This window comes from Podarcis tiliguerta (assembly GCF_965153285.1).
Source record: "Podarcis tiliguerta genome assembly, chromosome: 4".
Classification (NCBI taxonomy): Eukaryota; Metazoa; Chordata; class Lepidosauria; order Squamata; family Lacertidae; genus Podarcis; species Podarcis tiliguerta.
In genome coordinates this window covers 39,224,593-39,246,521 of record NC_139537.1, presented here as the reverse complement: position 1 = coordinate 39,246,521, position 21,929 = coordinate 39,224,593, and the positions used below count along the sequence as shown (strand labels likewise).

At 46.3% G+C, this 21,929-nt stretch overlaps 2 protein-coding genes across 4 annotated transcripts; both read left to right on the top strand.

Moving 5' to 3' along the window:
• The first annotated feature begins 11,905 nt into the window (after positions 1-11,905).
• LOC310676999 (myelin protein zero-like protein 1) lies at positions 11,906-14,925 on the top strand. Of its 2 annotated transcripts, none has more exons than XM_083439299.1 (3): positions 11,906-12,074; positions 13,134-13,330; positions 14,517-14,925. In XM_083439299.1, the coding sequence occupies exons 1-3, from the start codon at positions 11,921-11,923 to the stop codon at positions 14,898-14,900; spliced, it is 735 nt and encodes a 244-aa protein (XP_083295425.1). In that variant the 5' UTR covers positions 11,906-11,920; the 3' UTR covers positions 14,901-14,925. The 2 variants fall into 2 exon arrangements, with proteins under 2 accessions (XP_083295425.1, XP_083295426.1); XM_083439300.1 differs by having other exon boundaries at positions 11,912-12,061.
• A 2,807-nt stretch (positions 14,926-17,732) lies between these two features.
• LOC310677006 (myelin protein zero-like protein 1) lies at positions 17,733-21,627 on the top strand. Of its 2 annotated transcripts, XR_014510825.1 has the most exons (4): positions 17,733-17,891; positions 19,003-19,196; positions 20,578-20,764; positions 21,284-21,627. XR_014510825.1 is itself a non-coding variant. In XM_083439310.1 (3 exons), exons 1-3 carry the CDS (start codon positions 17,780-17,782, stop codon positions 21,593-21,595), a joined length of 618 nt encoding a protein of 205 aa, XP_083295436.1. In that variant the 5' UTR covers positions 17,745-17,779; the 3' UTR covers positions 21,596-21,627. The 2 variants fall into 2 exon arrangements, 1 of the variants encoding a protein (XP_083295436.1); XM_083439310.1 differs by lacking the exon at positions 20,578-20,764 and having other exon boundaries at positions 17,745-17,891.
• The last annotated feature ends 302 nt before the right edge of the window (positions 21,628-21,929 follow it).

The following is a 21,929-nucleotide window of genomic DNA, read 5'->3' as shown; positions in this document are numbered from 1 at the left end:
AACAGGCTGGCAGAGGGGGGCATTTTCAAAGCAGCAGAGAGATTTGAACGATTGGTATTAGTAACTGTATTACAATTTGACGTTGTTATAATGAGGCTGTTATTGGACTGCAATTGAAAATTAATAGAATTATTATCAAAGCAGCAGAGAGACGGCCTGAGACGTCTCATTCCAGTGTATGCAAAGTATTTAGAAGGCGCCCTTCATTGCAACGATCTGAGGACGCGGGTGCAATGAAGCGCGCTTTAAAACAACCGTATTATTATAGCTATAACGAGAAGAGAGCGACTAAAATCAATACGAGATAGTAATCTTGAAACTGCAGAACGGCATCTGTTTACTGCTGAGACCTGCGGTATCCCCAAAAGCCTTGAGTAAGCAGCCATATTTTGAACTGGCGCCAAAACTGAAGTGTCAGCAGCGTCCCACCTACCTCGGAGGGAAGAGTCTTCCATGTACCGGGCGCAGCCACGGGAAAGGCCCTTCTCGCCTGAGGACAACGCCAGGTGGCTGGACTCTGAGAAGGGCTTCCCTGGAAGAGCCTTTCATGAGAAATGCCCCTCCTGCCTGAGACAGACCATTTAAATAATGAGTTGCAATATCCATATCCAGCCTAATACTTGGGAGTGAAGGGGGGGGGGGGGAAACTAGCACAAGTTTTCACTCCCACCATTCCACCCACCTCAAAAAGGGCAACTCAAAAGCTTGCCATAATTTTGTGACAATTTCATTTTGTAGAATCCAGCTGTATATTTTGGACTTTTTATTACTACTGCTAATAAGCATCATCATAATCAGATTTATACCCTCACACTTTACTCCAAAGGAGGCCAGATCTGCAAACATATCCTACAACCAATGTCTTTAAAAAAACACACATACAGACTTTAAAACAACCATTAAAAAAAGTTCTAAAACCCTAAAAGCAATCATCTACTGCAGTGCTTTTTTTCCAAAAATAATGTTTAGGGGTACTCTCATTTTGACTCAAGAAAATCAACATTTTATAGTTCAAATCAGGGAAAGTAAATACAGTAAATGGACAAAAGTACAAAGATTCACATAATGTTTAGTGATATGCGGACCCCTGCGGACCCCCCCAGGAAAAAAGCACTGACCTACTGTCACAGTAATGATGGCAGGGTTAACGGACAGAAATTTCAGTCATCCAAAAACACAGCAAACAGGAATTATTTAATTTTTAAATTTCTCCTAAAAGTTGAGTGAGACTAGCATAGCTCACTAGGGAAGGCATTCAGCAGACAGGGAACTGCCACCAAGAAGGCCCTGCCATGGGCTACTGCAGACAGAGCAACCTCTAGCAGGAGAAGCTTGAGATGGTTGATAATTAGGTACTTGGGTGGGTCCCAAGCAGTGCCTGATTTATGTATAAGCTAAACAAACTATAGCTTAGAGTCCCAATGGGCCCCCAAAAAAATTTAAAGGAAAAAGCATTGATGTACATTTCCAGAATATAAGATAAAAAACAAATAAAATAAAACCTACATACAGCAACAGTGTTTTGTGTTGTGTAGGCTCCTATGATGTAATAGGCCTAGCCTGCTCCCTAAAATATCACTGTTTTGCTCGTTTCTGTATATAGGGTGCCTATGTAGGCTTATGCCCTTTACTTTGCCAGAGAATTGCTTACCCGCGTCCCCAGGACCGAGAAGAGAATAAAAAAATTCCAGGAAAGTTTCTTCTTTGGAGAAAAGAGTTTTATTGCAAATCTGTGCACAGAGACAGTCAGCAGAATATAGTTTCTGAAATCTGACTGTCCAGCAATACGCATCTGCAAGCCTTCTTATACTTTAGAGTATTTACCCACCTCCCAGACCTCCCCCCAAAACTTCCCCAATCAGCTGGCAAGTTTCCAACTTATTCCTTATATGGCACATCTATATTTGCTGGCTAAGGCTGCTAGCTAAGCACTTCTTCTGCTGGTTAAGCATTTTCTCTGCTCAGTAAGCACCCCCTCCCACCTCCTTGTACACGTGTATTCTTTTGCTAGCTAAGCATTCCCTTCGTATCTCTTCTTATCTTGCATTACTTAAAGCAGAAGCAAAGCAGGAAACATCTTGCTAGTGGTTTTTAGTTGACAGCAGTTTTTGGCTAGGCAGGAAACGACCTTCTGACCTGTAACTAACATCAGCAGTTTCAGATAGCTGGTTAGACAGGAAACGGCCTCCTGACCTGTCTGATTTAGACTTTGCAAATAACTGCATTTTTGGGTTTGAGCTTGTGTAACCATCCTAGCAGAGTGCCGGAATTTACTATGTGTAGATAATATTAATGATTAACCGTTCCCCTCTCCCTTCACTCCCTCCTCTTCTTCTGAACAACCTAATACTTAGGTTCGTTCTGGGGTATGGGCCTATACTCCCTCATCACAGCGATGACTGTGGGTCCTAGCTTCCGTGACAGGAGTCTTTGCATCATTTGCTGCAAGCATTGCAATAAGCAGGGGATACAGAGGCAAAGAAGCAAAAGGATTAATAGAGGTCCTGCTAATAATACTATAACATTCCTGAGCCAACTGCCATCAGGGAGCCAGGAATACATCCAACCCCATGCATCACTCCCTGTGGCTTTCAGCGGGTTTTCAGCTATCATTGTTTCCATGTGGTTGATGGTGGCTGAAATATTTGCTGACTGGTCTGAAATGTACATGCAGCAATGGGAATGAATTAAGGCACAAACTCCGCCCTTAGAGGCAAGGACTACATCCAAAGCGTAACGATTTTGAAGGACTACCTCCCTTATCTCTGACATTTCCTTATTAATTGCTTTTAAGGCCGAGATGGTGGAGTTAAACAAAGCCTCGGTCCAGTTTGCCAATCTATGCAGATCCCGGTAATTCATGGCTACACCCAAAGGGGGTAGAAGGGACCTAGAGATGGCTGTGCCGGTATACTGGTTAATAGGTGATTTCGCGTCCCTTTTGTTACGCAGACGGACTGTTGGGAGCTTATCCATCTTATACACCAGGGGTACGACTACTCCTAAAGTACAGGTTCCAGAAAAGGCAGAGGGGATTTCTTTGTAGGCTCTTGTGCCGCAGAGCAACCACAAATCAGACTGGAGCAGGCAGTTAGATCTGCTGCGCGCCGTCATCCAGGTAAACCAAGTATAAAAATCGACACACATAGCATCATAAATGGAAGTACCTTTTTGGAAGCAGGAGGATCCGTTAATATACTCATAAGTCCAATTGCAATATGGATAGTGACCTAAAAAATTGCTGCTGTTATGATTGAAACGGAGACAACGAGGTGCCTGTTCCATGAGTGACAGAAACACTGGGGGTGAATAGGTGCGACCATCTGACATAAGATTACTAATTCTAAATGACTCATTTATTGGAATACTATGCAGTAGTATGCCAGGCTTCTTAAATTGTGGAGGGATATGCATACAAACCCAGCATTCAGAAAGATTAAGCATAGAAGAGAAACGATCTATATCTCTAACATAGGTATTATTACTCCAAATCTGATGATAGGGCTCTGACCGGCCGGTTTTCCGTATATGTGAGTCATCTCCCAGACCCAACCCAAGTAGGGCTAGTACCAGAAGGGTCAAGGGGATGGGGGCTGGTTGTTCCCTCCCACAAAATCGGTGACGCTCATGCCAGCAAAAGAAAACACACATCCATATGACAAGAGCGGTTGAGATAACCCCTATCCACCAACCCCAATCCTTCCATGGTTCCTCCCACCAATATTCAGGGGGTGTGCTCATTGTTGAAGAGCTCACTGATATTTGTGCCCGACTATCTGTTGAGCCTCAAGGATGAGAGTCCACTGGTGAGCTGATGCTCCCACTACGTGGGTCAACTTTTCTGCTAACCCTGATGGGTGGATTGAACCACTTGTTTAGCAATTTCAATGCACACCTGGTTAAGGCTCCCACCCCTGCAATACTTGCATTAAGATAGGTTCCGTCCCATCTATCGCCTGCATTAAGAGTAGGACCTGGTCTATCAAATGAGGTTGGTACAGTGCTCTACCTCCCATATAACAGTTGACTACCCTCCCACAATAGCAAAAGCGGTCCAGAACTCGATAGAGTTCGAGCGTCTCTGCAACTTCCCGTATGAGCACTATCCACGCATGCCGGACAGTGGTGTGGGAGAGGAGCCACAACGGGGCAGTGGGGTGTTTTAAGACGGCAATCTCATCAAATCCCAGTTTCCAATAGCCATAGAGCACACCATCTCTTACCACCGGTAAGACGAACCAGTCGTAGCAGAGTCCATCAGGCCAATAAATGCGGCATGGCTCAGTGGGGTCAGGGCTATGGGACATAAAGCAGATAACAAAAAGAAAAGAGAAAGTCCCTATGGAAATATTAAATGTCCTGGTGAGCTTCCTGGGTTAGTCCTGGCACGGAGTTGGGGACGCTGCCCGCGGGCGCCCCTCCCATCCAATTCTTCAGCTGTGCGTTGAGATATCAGCTTCCGGTGTGATATCAGCAGAGCGGTCGTCTGCCAGGCGTCTGGAGATGGTCAGCCGAAGGGAGTTCTCTGGATCTGGTGTTACTGTCCAATCCGAGATGGCTTTCTTCACTCGAGTATGGTGGACCCACGGGGTGATGCCGGCAACCTTCACAGCAGTAGGAGTAGAGAGTAGCACGGTGTATGGTCCCCTCCAGCAGGGCTGTAGGGGGGCTCGCTGCCAGTCTTTCACCCACACTTCATCACCTGGCTCGAACTGATGGAACGGTTCAGTCAACACACATGGGGTGCGAGCCTGGGTCCACCTGTTGAGATAAGAAAGAACTCGGGAGAGTGACTGTACATAATTATTCAGTTGCACATCTTGGCTAACATACGGATTTAACATTCTAACATATGGGACTGGTCTCCCAAACAGAACTTCAAAAGATGACAAGTGGGTCCGTTTTGACGGAAGACTGCGGACCCTGAGTAATGCCAAGGGCAACATGGCCACCCAATTAGACCCGGTTTCCTGTGTCAGCTTGGACAGCTGATTCTTTAGAGTTCTGTTCATTCTCTCTACTTTTCCAGAACTCTGGGGTCTATAAGCAGTATGCAGCTTCCAGTTGATCTGGAGCGCTTTTGCCAGCCCCTGTAGGACTGCATGAACAAATGCTGGTCCATTATCAGATCCTATGGACCTTGGCAATCCATAGCGAGGGATGATTTCCCTAAGCAGGCACCTGGTTACTTCAAATGCCTTTTCAGTCTTTGTGGGCCATGCTTCGACCCATCCGGTGTAGGTGCACACTGCTACCAGCAGGTAGCGGTGCAGTCCACAACGGGGTAATTCAGCAAAGTCCACGACAAGATCTTCCATAGGTGCCGTTCCACTGTGCTGAATCCCTGGGGGAGCCAGTGGTCCGGCTCTGGGATTATTCTTCTGACACAGCAGGCATTTCCTGGAAATCTGGGCTGCCAGTTGGTAGAGGTGGGCTATATAGAAGCATTTTTCCAGCTGCTTGGTTGTAGCATCGGGTCCTATGTGGGTTGAATCATGGTACCTCTGAATTATTTGCCGCGAAAGAGACTCTGGAATCCATATCCTGTCATCAGGGGTAAGGTACCATCCTTCTTTGGTCAATGTCAGTTCCTGGGCGTCTGCAGTGTCCTTTTCCTGCTTGGTATAAGCTGGCTTGTCAGCGGTGCTTAAAATCTCTTCTGGGACTAGTGCTCCGATAACCGGGATGGGGGCTAGTTCCCGAGCTGCTTCCTTGGCCACTTTGTCTGCCAATCGATTTCCTCTGGCCACTTCCCCTGGTCCAGTTGTGTGTCCATAACAATGGATAACCGCTACCGCTTCAGGCTCCCATACAGCATCCAGAAGGTTCAACAAAGCTTGTGGGTGGGCCACCTGGTTTCCTCTGGAGGTAAGCAAACCTCTCTCTTTCCATAAGGCTCCGTGGGCGTGTAAGGTCAGGAATGCATACTTAGAATCAGTATAGATGTTTATCTTCTGTCCCTTTGCCAGGCTCAGGGCTCTGGTAAGCGCAGTTAGTTCTGCCAGCTGGGCCGATGTTCCAGGCGGGAGTGACTTTGCTTCGACCACCTGGTCGTCCAGGGCTACCACTGCATAGCCTGCTTTTCGCTGCCCAGCCTCGACAAAGCTGCTTCCATCCACAAACCATGAAAGCCAGTGGGGGTCTGCTTTGTCTTTGAGATCAGGCCTGCTGGAATATACTTCGTCCATTACTTCAATGCAGTCGTGCGTCTGCTCCTCACCTTCTCCTACCGGCAACAGGGTAGCTGGGTTGAGGGCGGTGGTGACCTGGAACTTCAAACGTGGGTGCAACAATAACATCTGACACTTCCTCATCTTCGCTTGGGAGAGGAAATAGGTACCCTTCATGTCAAGCAGTGCTGGGACTGCATGCGGAGTCACACAAACAGTGTCTTGGCCAAAAGTAAATTTGTCTGCTTTGTTCAGTAGGGTGGCTACTGCCACAACTGCTCTCATGCACGGCGGTAAGCCTTGTTCTGTAGGCGACAGGCGCTCAGATAGGTATGCCACGGGCTGCTGCCAGCTTCCCAATTTTTGGCATAGCACTCCCTTTGCTGTTCCCTGGTCTTCATCCACAAACAGGGAGAAAGGCTTCTCAGGATTTGGGATACCCAGCGCTGGTGCTTGCTGCAATGCCCTTTTCAGATCCTTGAAGGCCTGCCGTTGCTCCTCTCCCCACACAAAGGGGTCCTTTTCAGTTCCTCTGGTTGACTCGTGCAGAGGCTTGGCAATTGTGCTGAAGTCAGGGATCCATATTCTACAGAATCCTGCCGAGCCCAAGAAACCACGAAGTTCTCTGCGATTCTTTGGCTCTGGAATCTGGATAATGGCTTGCTTCCTTTCTTCTCTAAGGGTCCGTTGCTGATGGGATATATCAAATCCAAGGTATTTTACAGTGGGTAGGCATATTTGGGCCTTCTTCTTAGATACCCGGTATCCTGCTTCAGCCAAGTGATTCAACAAATCCTTGGTGGCTTTCATACACGTGTCCTCGTCTGAGCAGGCCAAAAGAAGGTCATCCACGTACTGTAACAAGACCCTGTGTGGGCTGGTGGGGAAGCTAGACAGGTCCGAGGCCAATGCTACCCCAAAAAGGGTTGGAGAATTCTTGAAACCTTGTGGAAGCCTCGTCCACGTATATTGCACCTTGGTGCCTGTTCCTGGATCCATCCATTGAAATGCAAACAGGGGCTGACTTTCCTCTGCCAGACGGCAGCAGAAGAATGCATCCTTCAAGTCCAGTACCGTGAAATAGCAGGCAGTAGGAGGTATTAAACTCAACAGTGTGTAAGGATTGGGCACATTGGGGTGGAGGGTTTCCACGGCTTGGTTGACCAATCGGAGGTCTTGGACCGGACGATACGAGTTATCTTCCTTCTTCACCGGCAAGAGTGGGGTGTTCCACTGAGATTGACACTGCCTCAGGATGCCATGGCGAAGTAACCGTTCCAAATGTACCCATACTCCTTCTGCAGCTCGCCGGGGGATAGGGTACTGGTTCACAGCCACAGGGTTGGCGAATGGTTTGGGCTTGACTATTATAGGTGGGATGTTCTTTGCCATTCCGGGCGGGTTGCCTTCTGCCCATACACCAGGGTTTACTTTTTGCAGGAGGTCTTCTGGAATAATCCCCTCCTCTTCTTTTACCATCATTAAGCGCCAGTGTTCCCTTAAGGGTACTTCTAAGGAAAGCTCTCCTGTTTGCCCTGTAGTCATTGTCACTTCTCCTGTCGGTTGAAAGGAAATCTGGGCTTGCAATTTTGATAGCAGGTCTCGGCCCAATAATGGGATGGGACACTCTGGTATATATAAAAACTTGTGTTGGACTACTTGGCCGCCCAGGCGACAGACAACAGATTGCAGGAATGGGGCTCTTTGTGATTTGCCTGTAGCTCCTATTATGTTAATTGTTTGCTTGGTGGGCTTGGACACTGGTACTGGCAAAACAGAGTGGGCGGCTCCTGTGTCAACCATAAAGGGGATAGTTTGGTTCCCTGTTTGTATTTTGACCATGGGCTCACGGGAACCTAAAGCAGCTGGGCCCGGTCTGTCCTAGTATTCTTCCTCCTCTCTCAGGCTCATCATGCCGGGCTGCCTTTGGGCTGAGGGGTACCAGGGAGGTCCCTGTCCACGTCCTCTACCCCTGCTGGCATTTGTCGATGACCAAGGTCTCAGTTCCTGTCCAGGTCCCCTGGGGGTTGGGCCTGGGGCTCGTTCTCCTCGTCCTCTCCCTCCTAAGTGGGCCTGTGGGCATTCTCCTTTCCAGTGCCCTTCCTGCCGGCAGATGGCGCACTGATTCCTCCCCAGGCGGCCTTGCCCTCCTCCCCGGGCACTTCCTCTTTTCTGAGGGATGGGTGCGGTGGCCTGTAATGCCATCAACTTCTTTGCTTGATACTTCTCCTTTTTCTTTTGTTCCTCTTCTTCCCTCTGATTGTAAGTGGTTTGAGCCAGTTCTAACATCCACTCAAGGGTGTGGCCCATGAACCCCTCGTGTTTTTGAATTTTTCGGCGGACATCGGGCGCTGCCTGAGCTACAAAAGCAGCCTTTACAATAAGGGCGTTGGCAGCCTCATCTGGGTCTACAGGAGTATACTGACGGTAGGCTTCCTTCAGGCGTTCCAGGTAAGCCCCTGGGGCCTCTTCATTCCCCTGCACTACCTCTCTGACCTTCACAAAGTTGGTGGGTTTCCTGGCTGCCCTTCTCATACCATTTAATACGTTCTGGCGGTAGGTAGTGAGGGTTTTCTGGCCATCAGCAGTCTGATAATTCCAATTCGGGGTACTATCAGGGTATCCTGTTATAATGTCTGGATCCGGTGTTCCCTGTGCTCTCATGTGTACTCGAGCTTCAACATGGATTCGCCTAGTTTCTTCTGTGGTTAGCAGCGCATCCATCAAATACTGCACATCATCAAAAGTGGGATTATAGGTTTTAAAAATCCCTTCAAACAATTTTATAATTTTAGCTGGATTCTCCTCAAAGGAAGGATTTTGATTTCTCCAATTACAAACATCTGCACTTGAAAAGGGTATATGCTGGACCGTGTAGGTCCGTGGTGCCTCCGCCCCACCAGGCCCTGGAGGTCCCGGTGGGTCATAAACCCTTCGGAGGGGCATTACTCCGACCCCACCCTTTTTCTGTGCCTCATGGGACTTATGGAAGGCTGCCCTGGTTGCTGCTTCTATCCATTCCTTCTGCCATTTCTTCCCTTGTGTTGAGGAGCATCCTGCTGCAGCCAACACGTGGGGGCTAACATCCACTTTTTCCGCATAGGGTTGTACATACTGTTGCAATCTCAAAGACTGATACTGAGTCCACTCTCTTCCCTTCTTTGCTAACTCAACCAATCCCTTTACAAATTCCTCATCATCCTCTTCTTCCTCTTCTGATTCATCAGCCTTGGGGGGTTCAGGCTGGGGGCTAGCTCCTCCCGGTGCTTGGGGACCTGGGCCTGGGGGAATTGCTAGAGGGGCAGTTGGTGGAGCATAGGGTGGTGGCGGTTTGATGATTCCCCCCTCCTCATCTTCTGGGTCTGGTATCACCGGGGGCTTTTCTGCCTTCCCTGCCGGTCGAACTGTACAAATTGTATTTCGTGGGGCGTCGCCTTGGCAGGCTTTCAACCACGGTGGATTCTTTTCTACATTGGTTTTCCAAGTAGAAATGTAAGGGATTTGGTCGGGGTGGACATTCAATATGTTCTGGTATAATGGGCTGATTAGTTGCAAATCAAAGCTTCCTCCTGACGGCCAATTAGTTTGTGCGGGCCAGTCAACTTCACATAATGTCCTCATTCTCTGTTTTCGCAATCTGATTCCCCAATCATCATGCTTTGTGGCCGCTTTCCAGTTCTTTAAAAAACATTCCAGAGGACTACATTGGCTTGCCCCAGACCCCTTTTTTTTTTTTTTTTTTTTTTTTTTTTTTTTTTTTCTTTTTCAGATACTCCGCACCTGACTGGGCTGTAAATTCTTTCACAGTTCACACGATACAGATTGTGGTCTGCACGAGGTCGCCCTGGCAGAAAACGCACAACCCTGCAATCGCTCGGCCAAGGGGAACGCTAGGCCCCGACCCACACTTGACAACAATTCAGTCACTGGAGTATCTGACATGCAACATATAACATACAAATCACACCATTATAATTTCAACATGCAACACACAAAACACACCAATACAACTTCCCCTCTGTTTCCCTTTTACCCAACCTTACTGGCGGCAAACTACTGCAATCGGCCAGTTCTCCCCTCTGTTTCCCTTGTACCCAACCTTACTGGCGGCAAACGACTGCAATCGGCCAGTTCTCCCCTCTGTTTCCCTTGTACCCAACCTTACTGGCGGCCCTCTGCACAACCAGGTGAGGCTTGATCAGACCTCGCCCCCCTTTTCCTTGGGGCCCACGCCCTGTCCCTTGGGCTTACCGTTTTCCGCTGCGGATTCCCTCCTGGCCAGTCCTCTTTCCTCCCTCGACCGAGGTCCCTACTCAGGAGCGGTGTGGCCGGTTTCCCCCACGAATCAGTAGGGTGCGCGCTGAAGCCTGCAAACTCCGGTCCGAGCTGTTCACCTGGTCGAGCCTGGCTCTTCCCGGCCCCCTTGGGGTGGGGCAATTCCCGGCCAACGCACCAAGCTGTAGGCTTATGCCCTTTACTTTGCCAGAGAATTGCTTACCCGCGTCCCCAGGACCGAGAAGAGAATAAAAAAATTCCAGGAAAGTTTCTTCTTTGGAGAAAAGAGTTTTATTGCAAATCTGTGCACAGAGACAGTCAGCAGAATATAGTTTCTGAAATCTGACTGTCCAGCAATACGCATCTGCAAGCCTTCTTATACTTTAGAGTATTTACCCACCTCCCAGACCTCCCCCCAAAACTTCCCCAATCAGCTGGCAAGTTTCCAACTTATTCCTTATATGGCACATCTATATTTGCTGGCTAAGGCTGCTAGCTAAGCACTTCTTCTGCTGGTTAAGCATTTTCTCTGCTCAGTAAGCACCCCCTCCCACCTCCTTGTACACGTGTATTCTTTTGCTAGCTAAGCATTCCCTTCGTATCTCTTCTTATCTTGCATTACTTAAAGCAGAAGCAAAGCAGGAAACATCTTGCTAGTGGTTTTTAGTTGACAGCAGTTTTTGGCTAGGCAGGAAACGACCTTCTGACCTGTAACTAACATCAGCAGTTTCAGATAGCTGGTTAGACAGGAAACGGCCTCCTGACCTGTCTGATTTAGACTTTGCAAATAACTGCATTTTTGGGTTTGAGCTTGTGTAACCATCCTAGCAGAGTGCCGGAATTTACTATGTGTAGATAATATTAATGATTAACCGTTCCCCTCTCCCTTCACCTACATTCTGCATGGACAGGTTGCATGGCAACATGTGCAAATGGCTTTAGAAACCTATTAGGTCCATAAATTGCCATATAGCATATATTCAACACAAAAAGCAGCAACAATGTGTTGTTGACAAAGGAAAGCTGGACATATAAAGGGCCCCATTACCTTCAGTAGCCTAGGGCCTCATCAAACCTAAATCCGGCCCTGGTCCCAAGCCGTGGTGTGTGCTAACACCTTGAATTTGGCTTATGGACATTTGTTGTTTTTACCCATTTTTATTTATTTATTGCATTTACAATCCACCTTTCCTCCGAGATGCTCAAGACTGTCTAAATAGTTCTTCTCTCCTTCTATCTTCGCAAAAACCCTCTAAGGCAGGAAAGTGTGCATAATGGGGTTGCAGCTGCGGCAAGGCGCTTTTCCTAAGTGCTCTCTGTTTACGCTCCGGCTGGAGCCTGGGAGCATTTCGAAGCCCTTCCCCGGAGGCTGCTTCGCCCTGACAGCGGCTCCCCTGGACTGGGCCGCGTTCTTTCCCAGCCTCCTGCCCCTCACGGCCCGCAACAATGGCTGTGAGGTGGGAGTGGGCGTCACAATGGGCGAGAAAATGTGGGCAGAGGCAGAAAGATGGGCGCCCTGTCCGCGGCGGCAGCAGGCGGCGCTCCGGGGAAGCGCAAGAAGTTTGCCGCCCGCGATCCCGCACTATGGTTGGCGGTGGCTTTCGCTCTGGGCCATTGTGAGCTCTCCTGGTATTCTCCGTCTATGCGGGTGGGGGCGGGCGGGAAGGGAACGAGCCTAGCCGCGCCCCCTTTGCTGGGGTTACGGCTTTGAAAAAGGGGGAGTGGTTGGCCGGTCCATAGATGCAAGATCACTGAAAAAAGATCACTATTTATGAGCGGCAGTTCAGGATGAAGGAAGACACGAAATATCAGTTTGGAGGGCTGGCACGTTGTGACCCCTCTTTGGTTGCGCGTGTCTCAGTACCATACACCCTCGACAATCTCCTCGGTTTGCAAGGGTGCCTTGCACACGTGCTGAAAACATGCAAAGGAAACCTGCAGTCCTTACAGAATCCATTGTATTCAATGGGATTAAATGTGCTTCGGATCATGGGCATAGCCAAGGGGAGGGCAGCTGCCTCCCCCCGCCCTAAATCAATACAAATCTGAGGTTCTGCCCCCCCCCCAACAAAAGCCTGCCCCCCCCAAAAATCCTGGCTATGTCCATGCTTTGGATTGCAGCATTATTGAAAAATTCTCTAGTCTACGCCTTTCCCCCCTAAAAAGTAAAATATTGGAAACTGGGAGGTGTCGCTTCAACCTCCTGGTTTTCTGTTTTTACTTTTGGTGCTTTATTTTAAGTAACTCATGGAACACAGTAAAATGAATAATCCCAGAATTTTTTATTCTTTTTTTATTTTGGGAGCAGTTTGCGGTTTTGCACCCCAGTTCCTCATTGAGATTGTATACGCACTTGTAACTCAAATATCTTCAGAAATATCTTCTCAACATTCAGTTTTATTCATTGGTCAAGCTTTTATCCCACATTTCAGGAAATGTGCCAAATTTCAATATAAAATGACAACAGAGTACCAAATAAAATCAAAATTAGAAACTAAAAATATAATGAAAACAGGAATGCAGGTGTTTTGTGTCTGTGGAACCAAGAGAGTTGTGATGTCTGTTACCTTTAGTAATCAGCTTGAGATGCTTTCATAACAGACGACATATCCATATATAAAAGCAAATATTTATGCAGTTTTGTCTTGCTCTGCATATTTAAAAACTGTAATTTTGTTGCTTACAAAGGGACGCGGATGGCATCTTGTTCTTCAACAGTCGATAGCACAACTGATGAAGAAGGTTCCTCACCAACAGAACTCATTGTGGGGATTGGGGCAGATGCAAAGCTTCCATGCACATTCAGGTCATCAGAGGAAATCACCAGTGCAACATCTGTTACCTGGAGCTTTCAACCAGAGGGATCAAAGGCTCGTCCCATACCAGTAAGAGTTAATGTCTGAGGAGAGCCTCGTTTTGCATAAGAATTTGTGGTGAAAGTGGATTACAGTGGTACCTCGGGTTACATATGCTTCAGGTTACATACGCTTCAGGTTACAGACTCCGCTAACCCAGAAATAGTACCTTGGATTAAGAACTTTGCTTCAGGATGAGAACAGAAATCATGCTCTGGCGGCATGGCAGTAGCAGGAGGCCCCATTAGCTAAAGTGGTGCTTTAGGTTAAGAACAGTACATAAATTTTGTATTGTTTTTTTAAACAAATACAATAACCATTTAACACTTATCCAGCAGCACAACTAATGGTGTTTGTTTATGTATACATACTTGAGAGTAGGGCTATGTGCACATTAACAGCTTGAAATGAAGTAAGGTCATCACCCTCACCCCCCTGCATTTCAAATCACTTTTAAATGTTGCTGTTCACAACAGAGGGTGCAAGCTCCAATTCACTAAATCTATCATCTGCACATGTGCAACAGCTGCCTGAAATATACATAGCTTAACCATGGTTTCCATATTCTTATTGGATGAAAACTGGGTTGAAGGAAGGCACACCAGACAGGAGTATATCACCAGAAGTTATGGGAGGCCTATGGACTGTGGCAATGTCATGTTTAGGGGGGTTCTTAATGTTTGATGTTTTATTCTCTTTTTAGTGTTCTGTTGGGAGCCGCCCAGAGTGGCTGGGGAAACCCAGCCAGATGGGCGGGGTATAAATAAAAAAGTTGTTGTTGTTGTTACTTGGCTTCAAATGACTGTAGTGGCAGCATGCTGGAGCCAGAGTAAGTAGTAAAGTGTACACAGCCTGAGCTCCATTGAACTTAGTGAGACTTACGGTACTTCAGATTGAAGATGCCTAGGATTCGGCAAAAAGTAAGAGAGGCTTCCGAAATGTAACAAGAATAAAGTTTGGTGGTTTGGCTGGCTGCATCTGGGTGTTACCCTTTGTGAATCCTCTGAAGATCAAGCTTAGAATCCAAGTTTTGTGTAATCAGTCCCCGAGGTGTTGGAAACATCCACTCAATGTTACTAAAGCAGGAAGAAAAGTTAAATGTTCATGCAAAGTTAATCATGGTTTGATTTGAAATTTGTATCCTGCTTCTCCAACAGCTATGTTCAGCTCAAAGCAGCTATTAACAAAGTGATTGTGTTTGTTTTTATGCTTACAGTTTTTCTATTACTCAAATGGGAGGGAATATAATGGAAAGAATACACAATTCAATGGTCGAAGTACCTGGGATGGAGATTTTTATAGAAAGGATGCATCCATCAAGGTAGAAAACATGCAACCTATGGACAATGGCACTTACTTCTGTGATGTTAAGAACCCACCAGACATTGTCACTGAGCCAGAGCAAGTTGAAGTTAGAGTTTTGGAGATAGAGAAAATATTGGGCCCTGGAAGAGCAGCACCAACCCCTGCAAGTACCACAACGGCAACGGCAACGGCAACGACAGCCTCTGGAAACATTTCACTTAATGGAGTATCATTTTGGCTACTTGTCCTTCAATTCTGCTGCATTCTAGCATCTTTTCAAAGCTATTTGTTCTGAAAATAAAGTACACTTCTTAAGATTATTAGGAGTGTTCTCCAATTTATTATTATTACTACTACTTTAATTAATTGCCTACCCTTTATTCTAAGGTCCTGGGGTGGGTTACAACAATTTAAAATACAACACTAAAAACTATTTAAAGATTCAGAATTACAAAAAAATACCATCACAAAAGATAGGGTAAGTCTTGAAAATATATATTTGAGGTGTCAAAGGCCTGGGCAAAGAGGTACATCTTCAGCATTTGCCAAAACGTCTGAAGTTGTCAGACAAACCTCTTTGAGAAGGGAGTTTTAACACACTGTCTTCTCAGCTGCACAGTTATATTATGACTTTGGGGCGGGGAAGTAGGCAGAATGCAGAGACCCTTCTAACCTCTGGATCCAGCAAGTGTTGAAGTGTAAGTAATGCTAGGGAAACAAAAGCCATTAGGAGAAACAAAAGCAAGTGGATCAGTGTGAGATGGTAAATTTGTGCCCCCCCCCCCAAAAACCTATATGGTAGAAAAATACCATACAGAGAAATACAAAGGTGAGAACTGAAAGTGGGAGAGAGTCAGAGCTACATTTAAGAGAAATGTTTGATTTTTGTTTGGATTCAAGGCTGTGGGTATGGGAGAAACAAGACCCTCTTAGGATGTGAATACTATAAGCTCCTTCATCGTAGGCTCAGGCTGTATATATGTGTAAATAAACCATATATCATAAAGATACCACAGTCCCCACTGTGCCTCGTTTCCAAAAGGAAACAGGAACCCTGGGTAAGCGTCTGGAACTCCTGGAATCTCGCACCCTTGGATACTGGGGGTGGGGTGCAACAGTTATGTGGTATCAGTAATATAAGCATTCAGGACACAATTCTTTGTTTTGTCTAAACTTCTCTTTATGGGTTGGAGTGTTGTGTCTATCACTTTGCAGTGCATGTTAATCTCAAATAACACACTGTGACCTATGATAGGAGTACTCTCTGTACAGCTATTAATAGGACAGAGGACTAGGAGAAGTCTATTCTCCCAGCACAACATCTGAAAGGCATTCTCTGGAGCAGGCTGTGAAAGAGGCAAAACAACCTGGAGAAGCTAGTCCATTGCACCTCAAAGTGTCTCTTCATGGTTGGACTGCAGCAGACCCAAAATATATTTTACTAAACTCACCACATTTCTCCTAGTGAGAAGTTATAGGGGCACAGTGCTTACCCAGGTTTGATATGCTTATGCAGCAAGTCACTGGCCTTACTGGTAATTTGTAATGGTTGCATTTATTCTATGTATATACAGGGTGAACATAGGTAGAGGCACAACTAAAACACTCTGACCAACAGGAGAAATCCACTGCTCCCACATCAGATCTCGTGGGAGGAAAGCAGCCAGCATCTTAAGACACTTCTGCAGATTCAGCTCTGTGTCGTTTTCTCATTCTCCATTGAACTGCCATCTCTTGTGCCTAGGACTATCAATATCAATATCCCAAATCTCCCTAAGTACTTATATAGAAACGAGAGAACAAATATATCAGTGTCAAAAGGGGGCGTGGTGGTGGCTAGAATTCCAGGCTTCTCTAAAAGTTGTCATTTCACTGAAACTTACATTTCCTGCCAGTACTGAAAATAAAATATGGAGGTTTCCATAGTAACTTCATGCTTGTGAGTCAAGATCTTAAGACCACATTGCATGTGATTGACTTTGAAACCCAAATATAAAAATGTAGGTTGAGGTAGAATGATGGAAGAGATAATCTGGAGACTAGAAGCTGGTCTGTAGGCCAATCTTCAACCGCTGTCACTTGATTACGCACGACCAACTTCTGCTCTTCGGCAGCATATATGGTATCTGTAGATGTTTTTTTCCAGCGTGGCCTCACTGCCTTACACATTGACAAGCTTTATAATACAGTGGTACCTCAGGTTAAGAACTTAATTCATTCTGGAGGTCCGTTCTTAACCTGAAACTATTCTTAACCTGAGGTACCACTTTAGCTAATGGGGCCTTCCACTGCCGCCGAGCAATTTCTGTTCTCATCCTGAAGCAAAGTTGTTAACCTGAGGTAGAATTTCTGGGTTAGTGGAGTCTGTAACCTGAAGCGTCTGTAACCTGAGGTACCACTGTACTCTGCACAACCTGGGAATGATGACTTGACAGTATGGACCACATGTATCGGGTGGTATTGTTTCCTATAGAATTGTGAGGGATTGAACCCTTGGTCCAATCAAAACACCAACCAAGTGTCAGGATCGCAACTGCCTATCAGATTCTTGAAGAATATAAACATAAACATTGCATTATTGTTTTCAGTCTCTGGGGTGCAGTGTTCAAACTTTTCAGAGCATTTTAAACGACTGTCTTCTTAACAGGTATTCAGTGGCTCTCATGTACCACGCAGTTTTTCTGGTACATTGTTAACATATAAAGCATGAAGAATACTCAAGCAAACCAAAGACTGCTTAAGCAGTCATCTAATTCCTCGACTCTATTCCTATATTATGATTATTTACATCATGGCAGGAGGCAGCTTTGAAGTAATATCAGTGTGTTTTAAAACACACACAAAAGCAATGAAATAACAGCAAGTCATCAAGATCTTCCCCGAAGGATTTCCCTACCAAGCGAAAGATCCTCTTTTTCCCCTAGCTAGTGTACTAGTGATTAAGAGGCATTCTTCTCTGCGTCTGGGTCATTTTTATGACCCACCTTTCGGAGTTTCAGCGCCCACAACTGCGCGCACGATTCGAGGGCAGCAAAGGGCCTCGTGCTTTGGGCACTTTGACTTTCGCGCCAGCCGGACTCGACGGCGTCGCTTTGCCTCCCCCCCCCCCAGCAATGGCTGTGAGGTGGGCGGGGGCGCAACAATGGGGCGGAGAGGGTGTCCGGAGGCAGAAGGATGGCTGCCGCCTCCACGGCCGCAGCAACCGGCGGCCCGGGAAAGCGAAAGCGCTCTTTCCCCGGCGGCGCGCCCGCGCTCTGCCTGGCGCTAGCTTTGGCTCTGGGCCACGGTGAGGGCTGCAGCTCTTCTCCGTCTCCGCTGGGGGGCGCGGGAATGGCGAGAGGGCGGGGCAAGCGGCTCCCGGGCGGGGAGGACACGTGGCCTGGCCCCACCCCCTTTCCTGGGGTCCCTGGCGGGGTGTAAAAGTCGCTTTGGGTGGGAAAAGAGGGGTGGCTTCGACGGGGGGAGCAGAGGATGGATTGCGGGAAACCTTAGTACGAGGGGTTGCTTGGAAGGGGAAATCACTGGATGAGGAATTACGCTGGGAAGAAGGCGGCTTTATGAGCAGTGGCAAAGAGAGGAAGATTAACTAATGCTACGGAGGGATCTCACACTTGGTTGTGTGGTGTTGACGTTGCGGCCTTAGTACCCTCTCGGAAGCTTTAGATCCTAACCAGGGGTGCGGGGTCCATTGTTTCTAACAGGACCTACTTCAGAGAAACTGCTTTGGATTTCAGTCTACACCTCTTTTTGTAAAAAGTAAAATATTGGGAACTGGTTACTTCAGCCTTCTGGTTTTCTGTTTTTACTTGTAGTGCTATCTTCTAAGTTATTCCTGGAGCACGGCAAGGTGAATGACCCCAGAATTACTTTTTTAGATGCATTTGGTGGCTTTGCACCCCAGTGATACTGTATTTGTACTTGTAGATCAAGTCAAGGACCTAGGAATTGCCAAGATGGTACTGAGAACCATCTTCGGCCTCATACCTAACTTACCCCTTTTCCTTAAGTGTCTCTTCAGTTGGAGCAGTGAAGCTCTGAGGAGTACAGCTTAGCAGTTCTTATAAAGTCCCAAAGTTTGATCCACTGTTGATTGGGCCGGGACATCAGAGGAGCTAGTCGCTCTAGAGAGGAAAGTTCCAACATGGGATTTCCCTGTCTGATGTCTGAGATGCCATTTCAGAGGAGATAATATTGCAGTTTAAGTGTACTAGACAGAAAAGTCTACATGTACAGTAAGTTGGAATACGGTGTGGAGAGGACAAATCTGTTTAACATATATGCTGCCATGTTTTTTATACTCACTAATCTCCCAGAGTGTCATATGTCAAGAGGCTGGAGACCTCATTACTCTGCACAGCTTTGTCTGGCTCTACAGTCTTATTTTATTGCTTTTAAAGGGGCCAGGATGACATCTTGCTCTGCAGCACCCGAGAAGACAGCAGTTGCAGTATCTTCACCAACAGAAATCCATGTGGAGTCTGGGAAAATTGCGAGGCTTTCATGCTGGTTCAGAACATCAATTATGATTAGTGCTGCTACATCTGTCAGCTGGAGCTATCAAGCACTGGGATCAAACAGTCGTCCCATAACTGTAAGAGAAAATTTCTGCACAAGCATTTGTGGTGCAAGTGGGTTACATGTTTTGAAACTACCACCACCCTTTGTCAATTGTATGAATGTGTTGTAGAAATTAATTGTATGTCGTGGAATGATAGCACTCAGTAGGGACAGGGGAGGCGTACCCCTTTTCACTGCTTGAGGCGAAATACCACCAGCAGGAAGGGACAGCAGCAATGGCAAGTTCCGGTGAAATCTTGCAAGATCTCGTGAGATTTCTCTGGAAATAGGCACCAAGGCTGGTGCCACTTCTCCACCAGTGGTGGAAGTGGTGGGACAGGCAGGCTGCACATGGGGCACCACCTTGGTCACACTGGATGGGTAGGCCAGCCCTGCCAAGGGCTTGTCCACAACCCAGAACCTGCCTGTCTCTCCACCACCCCACCTGTATCCCAGTGTTGTCTCAGACCTTTCAATGTGGACATTTTTTAACCCTGGCTGTTCAGGACTTTCCAAGGATAATAAAAAAAAAATGCCACATTAAAACAGGGGAGGTTCCAAGACAACACTGGGAGCTCCTACATGAGCACAGAGACAGGCAGGTTGAAATCCACATTTTTCTCTAGTGTGGACAAGTCCTAGATTTTGCCCATTGGCACAGCCAGAGGGGGAGCAGGGGAAGTGCTGCTCTCCCCTAAATCAAGTAAATAAATAAATAAATAAATAAATAAAACTTAACTAAAAGTAGAAATTGGTAGAAAGATCTTGACAGATTTTTCTGAGCCCTTGGGGGCTCAGAAAGTAATTTAAAACCACTGTTGTTGAGACATTTCATTGCAAATCTGCTACTAAACAGAGCCAGACAAGAGGATGGTGACAGGTGGGTGTCATGTCCCCACAGCACAAATCCTGGCTACGCCCATGATTTTGCCTGTCCTCAGATATCATAAAGTGCAGCCTTTCATATGTTTTAGAAGACATCTGAACGCAGCCCTCTTTAGGGAAGCTTTTAATGTTTAACAGACTACTGTATTTTAATACTTTGTTGGAAGCTGCCCAGAGTGGCTGGGGAATAAATAAATAAATAAATAAATAACATTATCATCATCATTATTAATCTCTCTTCTCTTGGGCTCTCTCCTTTATTTATCACAATTCTTTACTGTGTCTCTGTAGCCTCTTAATGAATTTGATCTTGCCCCATAAAGCACAAACCATAAACAACCCCAATCCCATGTAAATTCAAGGGGACTTACTCCCAGGTAAGCATTCATAGGAGTGCAATCTCAGTCTCCAATTTCCCCCACCCACCATTCCAATTGTGTTTCTGCTTTGCCTCCTTTCCCTTTCAATTAAGCCTCCTGCAGAATCTTAGGGATGATTGCTCATCATTTCCCCCCTTTCTCTTTTTAAAGGTGTTATTGGAAGATTTCTATCCCACTTGTAGCACCCGAGCTGGCTCTTCTCCTCCCGGGCATGTGGAATTACTGCATAAATGCAAACCTTTATGTCTTTGTATATGTGTCTGAGATGAGAGATGTTTCAGTCAAAACCAAATCTCTTCTTGAATCTACTGTCTTAGGCTGTGCATAGTACCTGAGAGTAAGCTCCTTTGAACCCCATGGGATTTGTAATGGAAAGGGGAGGCTAGGGGAACCTGCTTATACCCTTTCTTGCACAGCTGCCTTGCCAGGAAGACCTGTTGTGAATTAAACTATGCAGTAAGAATGACACCATACCCACAATTAATCCCAACAACCCCCAGGCAGGATGAAGTCTTGGAGGTCAAAGCAATTTCATCCAGTGTTATGCTGAGATGATACACCTTGAACCTTTCAGCCAGATGCCTCTCAATATATCCAGAAAAAGCAGAAGTAGCGTCCAGCTGCCTTGGTCACCCATGGGTTTAGTGCAACCTGCTCTTTCTCTCATAAAATGCCACTCTTTCAAACCCAGACAAAAATAAAGGCTTGCGTGTCAGGTGGCTACATCTGAGTGTTCTGCTCTCTGTAACTACTGGAAATCATGCGTGTTGGAAATATATCCACTCAATGTTATGAAGGAGGATGAAAATTAAAGGTATAAATGCAAAGTTACATGTGTTTATTTCTGTTATTACAGTTTTTCTATTACTCAGATTGGAAGGCATATGATGGGAAGAATACACAATTCAGTGGCCGAAGCATTTGGGTTGGAAATCTGTTTAAGAATGATGCATCCATCAAGATAGCAAATATGCAACCAGCAGACAACGGCACTTATTTCTGTGATGTTAAGAACCCTCCAGATATAGTCACTGCAGAAAGGCCAATTGTAGTTAAAGTTCTGGGGAAAGAGAATATGCCTGCAAGCTCCGGAAATATTTCATCCTGCTGGCTACTTGTACTTCAGTTCTGCTGCGTTCTAGCCTCTTTGACAAACTACTTGTTCTGAAAATAAAACACACCTCTTGAGGCAATTAAGAATGTTCTCCAGTATCTCATTTATCTGGACACTTAGCAATGGGGTTGAGAAGGAATTGGGATGAGTTGCAATATGGAAGACAAATAATATTGCCTCGCTGAAATAGCAACTAACTAAAACAGACATAGGGAAACTCTGGCCCTCCAAATGTTTGGGACTACATTTCCCATCATCCCTGACCACTGGTCCTGTTAGCTAGGGATTATGGGAATTGTAGTCCCAAACATCTGGAGGGCCGGAGTTTGCCTATGCTTGAACTAAAATGTACTAAAAGCTCATTCCCCCATGGCAACTTTAATCCTAG